This window comes from Callithrix jacchus, chromosome 1 (assembly GCF_049354715.1).
Source record: "Callithrix jacchus isolate 240 chromosome 1, calJac240_pri, whole genome shotgun sequence".
In the NCBI taxonomy this organism is placed as follows: domain Eukaryota; kingdom Metazoa; phylum Chordata; class Mammalia; order Primates; family Cebidae; genus Callithrix; species Callithrix jacchus.
The window spans coordinates 207,221,314-207,234,258 of NC_133502.1; the positions used below are offsets into that span (position 1 = coordinate 207,221,314).

General features: G+C 56.1%; 1 protein-coding gene across 9 annotated transcripts in view; it reads right to left on the minus strand.

Annotated features, from left to right (window-relative positions):
• Positions 1–4,525: 4,525 nt before the first annotated feature.
• Positions 4,526–12,945, minus strand: part of MYH9 (myosin heavy chain 9) — a 132,993-nt gene continuing 124,573 nt past the window's right edge. For all 9 annotated transcript variants that reach the window (XM_078339682.1, XM_078339670.1, XM_035271485.3 and 6 more), the window contains 10 exons: positions 12,293–12,505; positions 11,935–12,147; positions 11,472–11,633; positions 10,070–10,198; positions 9,232–9,320; positions 9,026–9,149; positions 8,491–8,699; positions 7,792–7,900; positions 7,509–7,681; positions 4,526–5,994 (listed from right to left, as the gene is read on the minus strand). In XM_078339682.1, the coding sequence (XP_078195808.1) occupies positions 5,877–5,994; positions 7,509–7,681; positions 7,792–7,900; positions 8,491–8,699; positions 9,026–9,149; positions 9,232–9,320; positions 10,070–10,198; positions 11,472–11,633; positions 11,935–12,147; positions 12,293–12,505 (1,539 nt within the window). In that variant the 3' untranslated portion in view covers positions 4,526–5,876. The remainder of the gene's footprint in view (positions 5,995–7,508; positions 7,682–7,791; positions 7,901–8,490; positions 8,700–9,025; positions 9,150–9,231; positions 9,321–10,069; positions 10,199–11,471; positions 11,634–11,934; positions 12,148–12,292; positions 12,506–12,945) is intronic.

Consider the following 12,945-nt stretch of genomic DNA (forward strand, 5'->3'; position numbering starts at 1 on the left):
TGCAGTGAGCCACTGTACTCCAGCCTGGGTGACAGAACAAGACTTCGTCTCAAAACAAAAGCAAAAACAAAATAATAGTCAAAATGGTAAAGACAGAAAGTAGAGTGGTGGTTGCCAGGGGCTGGCAGAGGAGGGAACAGGGAGTTTGTATTTAACAGGTAGAGAGGCACCAAAGCACGCTGAGAGTGCCCCAGCCCGGGAGCTAAGCAGGGTCAGGCTTGGCTAGGGCTTGCATGGGGGAACACCTGGAGGGACAGGGGCTGGAGACTTGCGGCTTCTTGCCTCCTTACTGCTTTCCTCCAATTGTGGCAACTCTTTCTATCTGCCCCCAACTCTTTGGCCAGCCCTTTTGCACCTGCCTGCACCCCTGCTCTGGCCTGGGACCTCACCTCTTCGAAGGCACCAAATTTCACTGAAGCTAAGAGGGGTGGAGCCTGGCTTGGGCTAGGATTGGGGACTGCCCAAGGAAATGGGGGCTGGTTGCTTTTGGCTTCTTACTCTTTTCCTATTTTTCCTGCTTGTCACAAAGCATTCCAACAGCCCAATGATTCTCTGGCTTTTCCTAATTGACTTCCACACACTCCTGTGCCCACTGTTGTGAAGTGTCCCTGAGGAGGACCATGATAGCAGCCCTTGGGCTTCATAGCAGCCTGAGGGTGCCCCAACATCGAAGCTAAGCAGGGCAGAGCTTTGGTGGGGCTTGGACCGGGGACTACTTGGGGAGACTGTGGTCTAGAGGCTTTTGGCTTCCCACTCCCGTTAGGTTTTTTTTGCTTGTCACGACACTTCCCAACCACTTGCTAACTCTCTGGCATTTCTTTTCCAGCTAACCTGCCCCCCACCTGTGGCCAGGCACCTGCCTATGGGGCTTCATCTATGCAGCTTCTGCAAACCACAGCAGTCTGAAGGTCAGGGTGTGGTTGAGAAATGTTGCTACAAGGGGGAAAAGGTCGAAAAGAGCAGGAAGCCAAAAAGCTCGAAGGCTGGTCATTCCACGTGGTACCCCATCCAAGCGTCTGTTAGGCCCAACCCTGCTTAGCTCCTGGGCTGGGGGTCCTCAGTGTACTATGGTGATGGGAGGCTGCTGGAACAACTCCCCACGGAGAAGTTGCAGTTCAAGGTGGGGGCACTGGCGGGAGGAAATGGGAGATTAGGGAGTCAGAGGGCAGTTGGAAACCGTTGTCAAAAGTGAAGGAATGCAGGAAGTTAGCAGGAGTCCAAAAGTCTCCAGCCACCGGACTCCCAAGGTGGTCCCTCATGCCCTACTCTGCTCAGCTTGCATGCTGGGGCACCCTCAGGCTGCTATGCCAACTGGAGTCAGCTGGGATGGACTCCCACGGGGAGGTCTGAGTATGCGTTGGGCGTGATATGGTGTCCAGAGAGTCCAGGGGTGGTTAAGGAGTGTTTCAATAAGAGGAGGAAAGTGGGAAAAGAACGGGAAGCCAAAAGCCTCCAGCCCTGATCTCCCCAGGTGGTTCCCCATCCAAGCTTCAGTTAAGCCAAACCCTGCTCAGCTTCCAGGATGAGCCACCCTCAGGCTGCAGGGGCCCACGGAGCCTGCCAGTATAAACCACTACAAAGAGGTACCAGGCTGCAGTGAAAACACCGGCAGGTGGGGGCCATGAAGCTAAGCAAGGACCAGCCTGGCAGGGACTTGGATGGGGGACCGCCTGGAAACACTGGGGGCTGGAGGCTTTTGCCTTTTCATCTTCGTCAAGCTTTTCCCTCTTGTCCCAACACTTTCCCTCTTGCCTACACCCACACCAAGACCTTGGACCTCCCCAGGTGGGTTTGTCTCAGCAGCCCCTAGGTGCCATAGTAGCCCTAGGGCACCACAGCCCAGAAGCTAAGCAGGGTCAGGCCTGGCAGGGCTTGGATGGGGACTGCCTGGAAAGGCAGGTGCTGGAGGCATTTTCTTTTAAACATCAACAAGCTTTCTCCCACTAGTCCCAGGGCTTCCCAACCGCACCCGAATCTGCATCTTTTTTTCCCACTTGCCTAGACCCACGCCTTGTCCCAGCACTTCCCCATTTGGGTTTGTATGGGCAGTCCCAAGGCACCGTAGCAGCCCTAGGGTGCCACATCCCGGAAGCTACACAGGGTCTTGCTTGGCTGGCGCTTGGATGGGGGACCACCCGGGGAGACCAGCAGCTGGAGACGTTTGCCTTCCTCGTTTCTTACAGGTTGCCCCACTTGTCCCAACCACCCTCTGACTCACTGGCTCCACCTTTTCCGCCAGCTTGCACCCCTTGGCAGCCCAGGACGTTCTTCTGAAGGTCCTCCCAGCAGTCCTCAGGTGCCATAGCACCCTGAATGTGCCCCAGTGTGAAAGCTAAGCATGGTTGAGCCTGGCTGTGGCTTGGATGGGGGGCCCCTTGGGGTGACCAGGGGCTGGAGGCTCTTTCCTTCCCACACCATTTTCTCTTTCCCCCACTTGTCCAGATGCTTCTCAACTGCCCCCTGACTCTGGCCCCATATTCCATCAGCCTGCAAGCCTGTTGTGGCCTGGACCTCCCTGTAAGATTTCCTCCCTGTAAGATCCCTGGTGCCGTAGCTTTCTGAGGGCACAATAACCTCCTGGGAGCTAAGCAGGGTTGGCCCTGTCTGGGGCTTAAATGGAGGATGGCCAGAGGGTATAGGGGGCTAGAGGATTTTGACTTCTGGCTCCTTTCCCTCCTTCCCTCAAATGTGGCCACCCTTCCCAAATACCCCCTGACTGTGGCCAGCCCTTTTCAGCCTGCCTGCACCCAAGCGATGGCCCAGGACCTCCCTGAATGGGCCTGCCTCTGAAGTAGCCGATAGCCACTGCAGCCTGTGGGTGCCTCAGCCCAGAAGCTAAGCAGGATACATCCCAGCTTGGGCTTGGATGGGGGACTGCCTAGGGAGACAGGGGCTAGAGGCTTTTCACTTCCAGTTTTTCTCCCAATTTCCCCTGCTTGTTGCAAAGATTTCCAACCTTCTCCTGACACTCGGGCTGTCACTTTCCTACTCCCACATGCTTGTGCCCCCTCCATATCCTGGGGCATCCCTGAGGGGGTCTGTCCCAGCAGCCGCTGGGTGTCATGGTAGCTCAAGGATGCTTCAGCTTAGAAGCCAAGCGGAGTCGGGCCTCGATGGTGCTTGGATGGGGACTGCTGGGGAGACTGGCAGCTGAGGCTTTTGGCTTCCCTCACCCTCCCGTTTTTTTGCTTGTTGCAATGCTTCCCAACTCTCTGGCCCTCACATTTCATCCCACCTGTTCCCCACTGTGCCCAGTGTCACAGGAAGTGGTGGAGGTGGAACCTGACCTAGAAGTGTCTGGCGTATAACAAGCGTGGACCGACTCTGTAGCCTGAAACTCCAGTTATTGAAGGGAAAGAGAAGCACACAAAGCCCTCCAGTGCCCAGTCTCAGCAGGTCGCCCGGTATTTCCTCCTCCCTGCCCAGGGGCTGAAAGGGCACCTGCTCAGAGGCTGCACAGGTTTCTGTTGGAGGCCTGAACGGTGTCCTGTGTAGCAGCACAAGGTTTCCCTAGCAATCCCACCAGCCAAAAGCACACATTCCAGAGAATGCCACAGCCTTCTCCAAGGAAAGCCTCTTCCCTGCAACCAATCACACGGGCATCTGCCTTCATTGCCCTCCTACTCCCTGCACCTAGAAAGGGGCTGGTTTACGCTCAGGCTCCGTTGAAAGGATGAACAAAAGCTTTGTCAGTCCTATGAAGAGCTTCCAATCCCCACTGGGCGTCCGCAGCACCGGGCTGCACCTCCATAGAGCAGGTGTGTTGTTCACTAAGTAGGAAAGATCCCACGTGTTAGGGCCTGGGCCCATTTTGTGCCTCTATCCCTAATGAAGCTCAGCGTGCTGCACTTAGTAGGTGCTCAGAACTGGAATGAACCAGGGTTTCTTTTTATCCCAGACGGAGTGTTGCTCTCATTGCTCAGGCTGGAGTTTAATGGCACAATCTTGGCTCACTGCAATTCTCCTGCCTCAGCCTCCCAGTACCTGGGATGACAGGCACCTGCTGCCACATCCAGCTTTTTTTTTATTTTTTGAGACAAAGTCGCGCTCTGTTGCCAGGCTGGAGTACAGTGGCATGATCTTGGTTCACTGCAACCTCCAACTCCCTGGTTAGACTGATTCTCCTGCCTCAGCCTCCTGAGTAGCTGGGATTACAGGCACACACCACACCCCGCTAATTTTTGTATTTTTAATAGAGACAGGGCTTCACCATGTCGGCCAGGATAGTCTCACTCCTGACCTCAGGTGATCCACCTTTCTAGGCCTCCCAAGGTGCTGGGATTACAAGCGTGAGCCACTGTGCCCAGCCTTGAACCAAGGTTTCTAAGATGCTCTCAGCCTCCTCAGATCTGGCCCAGCCCACCTTTCCACCTTGCCTTTTCTGCACAACTGCTCACAGCTAGCCCAGCCTATGCAACAGCCAGTCTGGCTCCCCCACAATGCAGAGCCGGCACTGGCCACAGGAGCCAGGCCCAGTCCCATCCGGGGCCCCCCTGCCGCAGACGAATGCTACAGACACAGCTGGTAGCACATGGTACTGTTTATTGTGATGCTCGGTGGAAAACATCTGTAGACCAGCTTACTGCAGTGGTGACCGCTGCAACACATGCTAAGGCACTTTTATTATATAAAAAAGGGGGTAGGGCGGGAGTTCCACCCGCTTCTTTGTGACAGCAACTGGGACCTGAATTCAGAGCTTTGTAGGCATATGCAGCTTTCGTATCACTTCATGATTTGAGAGTTTGTTTCCTTTTTAAAAAAATGCCTTCTTGCCGTAAGTCTCAATGCAGCATATACAAAATGGTTAGGAATACACATAAATTCGGCAACCAGTGTAGACCAGTGAGGACAAGCTACTCTCTTCTAAAGAAAGGCAGTGAGAAAGCCTCAGAATTTATTACAAGAAAGGGGAAAAAAGAAAACCTTTTTTTTTGCTTTCAAAAATATCTGTGCAGGTGGCAGATTTTTAAACTATACTGAGTCAACAGTGCAGGTAAACTACCCTCGGGCCCCGTGCTGGAGCAGGCACAAGATCACACGGGAGGGCCCCTGGCCCCTCTAACGCTCTGGCTGTCAGACTTTGGACAAGTCCCTAAACCATTAAATATATTTGGTCCCCAAGAGTGCTGGGAGAAGTCACTAGAAGGCTGCTGGCCTTTCCAGCTTGACCCCGACAGCCTTGCTGTGGCAGGAGTAGGCTGTCCTCAGTAAAGGAGGGGAGGGGGCATTGCACTTGAGACATTTTAGAATCAGGAGGGAGACAGTGGCCTGGGACTGGTGGGGAGGAATCCACTCCTCCCCCACCCCCCCCAGCATCATTCTGTGCCCTGCACAGAGGTGGAGCCCCCAGGCCTGCTCCTTCCAGACCATCCAGAGCTACGGGAGGGAGGCCCACAGGGCACAGGGTGTGAGGTTACCACGTGTGATTGCCAACAGCTAAGAAAGGGGAGGAGTGGGGGGGGCTGGTGGCAGAGGTCTGGGAGGCTGATGCCTGCGGGGGTGTCTGACTACCAGATAGGCCTTCAGTCTGAAGAAAAATAGATTCATAGAAAACTCTGGCCCTTCCCCAGGGGCCTGCCCTCCTCACCGCCTCATCTTGTGCTTTTTGGCGAGAGGACTGAGGAGCCTGCTGGTCACTCTCTGCCTGGGCCCAGGTCCCTGTCTCTTTGGTATCAGATTCTGAGCGGGGAAGGGTGCTGGAAGGGGTTGCCGCAGAGGAAGCCAAATGCCCTCCACAACACCTGGAGGGAGACGGGATGGGGGTGGGAGGCACGTTCACAGCAGTCCCAAGGTCGGGGGAGGCGTGCTTCGGGGTCTGGGAAGGGGAGGCTGCGGTGTCCGTCTGTCCATCCATCTCAGGCTGCAGGAGAGGAGGCTTATTCGGCAGGTTTGGCCTCAGCTCCATCTGCTTTGCCATCCACCTCCTCGTCCGAGCAATCGCCGGCACCTTTCCGGGCCATTCGACGGGGCACGACAAACGGCAGGTCCCCACGCCTGGGGGCAGAGGCAGAGTCAGTGGGGCTTGGTGGTGGGGGTGGGCTGCAGCACAGCACACACATCCCAAAGCAAATTCGAGAGGGAAATCAGGCACCTGGCTGCTCCCACCAGAAAGAAGCAAGGCGGAGCCTTGGGAGCCACAGCTCAGCTGGACAGGAACGCTCTCAAAAACATCTTCCCACAAAATATTTAGTGGTCAGACATCTTCATACACAACAGCAGCACACAAATAGTTCAGGCAAACAGGAACAGTTACAACAGGAAAGGCAGAAAAGTGTAAAATGCCACCTTCTGTTCCAACTCATAAAACAGGTGACACCACAGCGGGTTCACACAGACAGGCACCTTCTATCCCACGGCAGGACATTCACATCCAGTACTGACTACTGGTGCTTAAAAAAAGGCCCCATGAAGGCCAGACATGGTGGTGCATGCTTGTAATCCCAGCACTTTGGGAGACTGAGGCAGGTGGATCACCTGAAGTCAGGAGTTTGAGGCCAGCCTGACCAACATGGTGAAACTCCATCTGTATTAAAAATAGAAAAATTAGGCCGGGCTCAGTGGCTCACGCCTGTAATCCCAGCACTTTGGGAGACCGAGGCGGGTGGATCACGAGGTCAAGAGATCAAGACCATCCTGGTCAACATGGTGAAGCCCCGTCTCTACTAAAAATACAAAAAATTAGCTGGGCATGGTGGCGCGTGCCTATAATCCCAGCTACTCAGGAGGCTGAGGCAGGAGAATTGCCTGAACCCAGGAGGCAGAGGTTGCGGTGAGCCGAGATCACGCCATTGCACTCCTGCCTGGGTAACAAGAGCAAAACTCTGTCTCAAAAAAAAAAAAAAAAGAAAAAGAAAAGAAAAATTAGCCAGGTGTGGTGGGAGGCGCCTATAATCCTAGCTACTGGGGAGGCTGAGGCAGGAGAATCGCTTCAACCCAGGAGAAGGAGGCTGTAGTAAGCCAAGATTGTGCCATTGGACTCCAGCCTGGGCAATAAGAGTGAAGTCTCCAAAATAACAAAATTCCCATGAAAAAGAGGTAAGAAATGAGAAGCTCAGAAAATAAGATCCTCTGCTGCAAACATTCACTACGTTTGGAGCATTAACGCTCCCTGAGAAATGCAAAGAAGCCTTTTTAACCTCTGTAGGCATTGCTCATGCAGGCAGTATTCATTCTGCAGGTATTTACCAGTCCCTACTATGTGCCAGGACGGTGCCAGGTTGCCTCAAGCAACTTCTAATTCAAAAGACAGTAGACTTTTAGGACAGGCTGGGGATACGTTCCCTAGAGCTGACTGTTCAGAAGGCTAAGCTAAAGCCTTGAAGGCAGAAGCGGCAGAGACTGCGTTGTGCTGTCCTTTCTTGGTGACATTAGTGCCTTGCTTGTGGGCTCTGGTTGAGAAACCTCAGGAAGTTTACCAGGAACTTACTTTGCTGAAGTGAGCTTTTCAGAACCGGCTACCTTGTGACGAATGTGCCGAGGCCAAGGGGCTGGTGGGCGGGGCGGCTCACCTGAGCTTGTTCTTGAGGGAGCTGACCTCACGGTTCATGGCATCGGCCGTCTCGGTGGCGTCCTCCAGCTCGCGCTGCAGTTTCCTGCGGGAGGCATTGGCCCGCTGGGCCTCCTCTTCGGCCTCCTCCAGCTGCCGCTTGAGCTGCTTCAGGCGCGTGGATGCCTTGTCGGCCTGCGGAGATTGACGTGTGATGCGGGACCCTGGTTAGGGGCTCTGGGTGTGCAGCCCACCAGCCCCACTGCCCCACCTGCTGCCCCTCTGGATGCCCCCAGCGCCCGAACCTGGTCCTTGTACTGCTCGGCGTTCCTCCGCTCGTCATCCACCTGCAGCAGCATATCCTTCAGCTTCTTCTCTGTCCGACGCACCTGCTTACAGGCTGCCTGGCGCTCCCTGTGTGGTAGACAAGGTGGCTCAGAGGGAACACCCTCCTTCAGAGGGTCAGGCCAACACATCCTAATCTGGTCACCCCACCCATTCCCCGGGCCTCACTGGCATCTAGGGATCACCTAGGGAGGCCTTTGCTGGACGCCTACGATGTACCTGGCTTCTTACAAGAGGCACTGCAAATAGCCCCATTTACAAATGAGGAAACAGGCATCAAAGAGCATCTATGTAGCTGGAAAAGAGGTTTGGGGCCTGGTGTAACTCCCATTGTCTCAGTCCTGCTGAGCCCAGAGACCAGCCATCCTGGTGGGCAAGACCACCCTCTACCTCCTCATCCTTAGACATAGCCACCAAAGCTCCTGGCTTTAGAAGTGGAAAGTGAAACAGATGATGATCCTGTTCAAACCCCACAAGCTCCCCCCACCACTCACCCAGTGGAAGGGATGAGGGCCCCATCAGGAGGGAGGAAAACAGCCCCCAGGACTCAGGAGACACAGCTACACAGCTGGTTGCTGACCCAAATCTGGGCAGGACTACAGAAGGGCCGGAGGTTTTTCCAGGTCAGTGGGGGTGGGGGCAGGGGCAGGAGCACGTACTTGGTCTCATTGTCCAGCTGCTCCTCCAGCTGTGCGATCTTGGCCTCGAGGGCAGTGATGGAGGCCTTGTACTTGGACTTGACAGTGCCCTCCATCTCCTGCAGCTTGACCTTGAGCTCCTTGTTCTGGCGCTCCAGCTGCTGCCGAGCATTCTCGTTCTTCTGGGCGTGGCTGCGCTCCAGGTTCAGGTCAGTGTTGATCTGGTCGATCTGCAGGAGAAGGGCTGGTGACCTCGGGGAGGGCTGGGCCCTGGCTGGAGGGGACGAGCAGGGCGGGAGGAAGGCAGCAGCAGGATCCCACCACACCCTGGGGGTCCAGAGGCTTGGGCCTCCCAGAAAAAGCAGGATTAGAAACTTCTGAACACCCAGCAGAAAAGCCAGAGGGTGCTCTTTCATGTCCAGTTGCCTGGACATATTCCCTCAAGCAGCGAAGCAGCGGCACGTGGCCGGTGCGTCTGCTGGCTGGGTCCGAGGCCAGTTCTGCCAAGGTGGCTCCAGAGCTGAATGGGAGAAGGCTAGCCGGTGCTGGCACCTACCTGCAGGTTGGCCTTCTTCAGGCGGTCATTGATCAGCTCCGTGTTGCCCTGTTCCTCCTCCAGCTCCTCCTCCAGCTGCACGATTCGGGCCTCCAGACGCCGTTTCTCCTCCAATGCCAGGGCTCTGTGGGGTTGGTGGGAGGAGTGAGGGGCCAAGCCCAGGGACACACCTGGTCCCTCCCAACTCTGCCCCTCACTCAGCTCACCCTTTGCCGCTGCTGTTGGCGATCTCGTCGGCCAGCTCGTCCCGCTCTTGCTGGGCCTGGCGCTTGGCACGCTCTGCAGCTGCAAGTTCCTGCCACAAAGATCCAGAATGTGACCTGAAGGCAGCCACAGCCCCAAAAGACCACCCTTCCCAGCCCTGGGCACCCTCCTCTCAAGCCCTTCCCCAGCCCCACCTCCCCAGAAAGCTCTTCCTCCAGGATTCCTCTAGCTCACAGGGCTGGTGCCCCCCTAAAGTCATAGCTTAAAAGCATTGTATGTTTATAAAACTCAACTAACACTTAAGTGCTAGGAATCAAGCCAGGTGCCAGGGTGTGTTGATGACTAACAAGTGTCCTGGCCTAACCAGGGTAGACCACGTGGACAGAGCCGCTCACTGCTGCCCCGGCCCTGTTCTGGGTAGCCAGAGCCCGGAGTCAGCTCCGGAGCCTGCAGGCAGGAGACGACTGTACCCTGGACACACTCACACCCGGCAAGTCACACTGCAGGGCACCCTCTAGACCCAGGAAACACTTCAGGACTGGCTCAGGTGCGACACGGACAGGGCAGCCACAGGGATGCTGAGACCCTCCGTCACCAGGACACAGTCACGGTAGGAGGTGGTGGCAGCCACGGAGCCTCATCTGATGTGAGGCATTTCACTCACACACACTCTGATCATACCAGGGAGGCCCACTATGTAACGGAACCCTGGAGGGAATCCTTTTGTAACCAATTCCCGGAGCTGAGTCAGACTCCAGCCCTACCCTCTGCTGAAAGCCCCGTGCTGCCGCCTGCTGGCTGCAGGGCAGCAGTGCCGCTCTCCACTGCCGCCCCACCCACCTCCTGCAACTGGATCATCTCAGCCTCCATGCTCTTCAGCTTCTTCTCGTTCTCTTTGGCCTGGGCCAGGATCTCCTCGCGAGAGGTGCGGGTGTCGTCCAGCTCACGCATGCAGTCTTTCATCTGGGCCTGGGGCAGGGACAGAGGCTTGGCACCCCACCCAGGTCCTTGGCCCTCCACCCCCACCCTTACACGTCATCTCTCACACAGGGATGTTGGCTGTGCTCTGCTCAATATTTAACCAACTAACCATGGTGACAGGGAGAAAAAGCAACTGTGGACAAAAATCTGTGTCCCATCTCATAACGCACACTTTGACAGTGTTGGTCACTGTGGACGTAAGCCCAGGCTGAGCTTCATTTTCCACTTCTGTCCCCTCTGTGGGCCGGAGACCAGTGCCCACGGTGCCACCCCTAATGCACACCTGCTGCTTGAAACCAGTGCCCAGCCTGGCAGGTGTCCCCACCACAGGCAGGAAACACCTTTTCTTTTGTTACTCACCTCTTACTTGTTTTAATGCTAAAGATTTTTTGTCAAATACTCTTTTTTTCCATTTGCAGCTAACTCCAAAAACAGATTCCCCAAGCCAAAGCGCATGACTGGGTGTGTGCAGCCAGACCACAGCAGCAGAACATGCCAACAGCAGAGTATCTGTGCCCCACAACCTTGCCCACAGTTAGCTTTTACAGATTTTTTTGCCCAGGCACAGCAGCTAACGCCTGTAATCCCAGCACTTTGGGAGGCCGAGGCTGTCAGATCATGAGGCCAGGAATTCGAGACCACCCTGACCAACTCAGTGAACTGCTGTCTCTACTAAAAATCCAAAAATTAGCCAGGCATGGGGATACACACCTATAATCCCAGCTACTTGGGAGGCTGAGGCAGGAGAATCGCCTGAACCCAGGAGGCAGAAGTTGTGGTGACACAAGATTGCGCCACTGCACTCCAGCCTGGGCAAAAGAGCAAGACTCTGACTCAAATGTATGATATGACATATCAGAGCTGTTTTTATGTGTTCATTATTCAATTATTGGTGAGGTGAAAATTTCCAAGTATGTATCCCACACTCTAGGCTGCTTCTCGGAACCATCACGCCGGAGCCCAGAAGGCTGGAGCATCAGGACGCGGCTGATGCTGGAGTCTGCACTGGGTGAGGCCTTCTGAACTCCCCCATGCCTGGGCCTGCACTTGCCTGTTTGCTTCTGTGTTTCATGTACTCAGCCATGCACCATTCTACAAGTTTGCTGGACTATTGTTTCCACTCACCTCTGAGCCTCCGTGTCTCCGTCAGTGAGATGGGGCTGGAAGCACCCAGGACCACCCCAAGAGGTGCCACCCTGCCAGGTTCACGCCCCAGCGCCCTCGCATGCAGCTGGCTCAGCTGGGCGCCGCCCGCCCTCACCTGCAGCTTCCGCAGCTGCTTGATGGCTTCATCCCGGTTCTTGTTGGCCGAGTCGATGTGCGCCTCCAGGTCCTTCAGGTCCATCTCCAGCTTCTTCCGGGCGGCCACTGCCATGGAGCGCTGCTTCCTCTCATCCTCCAGCTCTGCCTCCATCTCCCGCACCTGGAGGAAGGAACACTGACAGCTTGGGAAGCTGGACCCACTCAGAGACCCTGCTCTGGCTCTGAACCCAGGTGCCTCTGCAGGATCTGCGGGGCCTCCGGAAGCCAGTGGGGATTACTGACTCTAAGAATTCTAAGAAGGTGAGTCGCTGACCCGAGGGACAGGGGACTGGACAGGAGGGACAGGGGAGGGGAGGCGTGGTCCAGGGCCCTAATGCAATCCAGGTGGAAGGAAGAAATGGAAGCCTGCGTGAAGCCAGGGCAACCCTGGCCACCATGGAGTAGCAGGAGCCCACGCACACCTGTCTGACCAGCTGCTTCTTCTTCTCCTCACTCTGCTCGTCCCGGCCCTGCAGGTCCCGCTCGAACTGGGCCTTCATGGCCTGCAGGTTGACCTCCAGCCGCAGCTTGGCATCTTCAGTGGCCTGCAGCTCGTCCTCCAGCTCCTCCAGCTGGGTCTTCATCTCCTCCACCTGCTGCTCCAGAGCCCGCTTGGACTTCTCCAGCTCATGGACCTGAGCCCCAGAGAGCCCAAGTCAGGAGCAAAGGGACTGGCAGGGACCTGGGTATGCTAGACCCGGAACGTGTGCACGTGTTGACCCTCTGTGATGACCCCACTCGGGCCCCTCCCAAGGCCTGGCTGCCAGGCCCGGCACTCACGCTCTTGCCCACGTCGTCCTTGGAGCTCATGAGGTCCTCCATCTCCGTGCGGAACTGCTTGTTGAGCCGCTCCAGCTCCGCCTTCTGCTCCATGGCTTCCTCCAGGGCTCGGGCCAGTGACAGTGCCTTGGTCTCCTTCTCTCGGGCCTCAGCCTCGGCCCGGTCACGCTCCTCTGCATACTTGGCAGAGATGGTCTTCTCCTCTGCCAGGAGCTGGGAAAGAGAGGGGTACCATGAGGCTCAGCCCCACAGGCTCTGAGCTACAGCCCTTAGCAGGGCAGAGCAGCTGGGCCCAAGCTAATTTTTGTATTCTTAGTAGAGATGGGTTTTCACCATGTTGGCCAGGCTGGTCTCAAACTCTTGACCTGGTGATCCGCCTGCCTCGGCTTCCCAAAGTTCTGGGCTTATAGGCATGAGCCACCATGCCCAGTCAAGAGTGCATCCTTTAGAGTATACAGGCCCCACAGTCTCTGCAGTAACTCAACCCCACTACCACAGCGCAACAACCAGAGACGACACAAGAACGACAGTGTGTCCGTGCGTTCGGTCCAGCTTTCTCCCCAAAATGCAGCGGGCTGGACCCGGCCGCCGCAGTTCCATGCTCAATGTCTATCCCGCCCCGGTGTTCACATCTCCCTCAGCTTCCTGCAGAT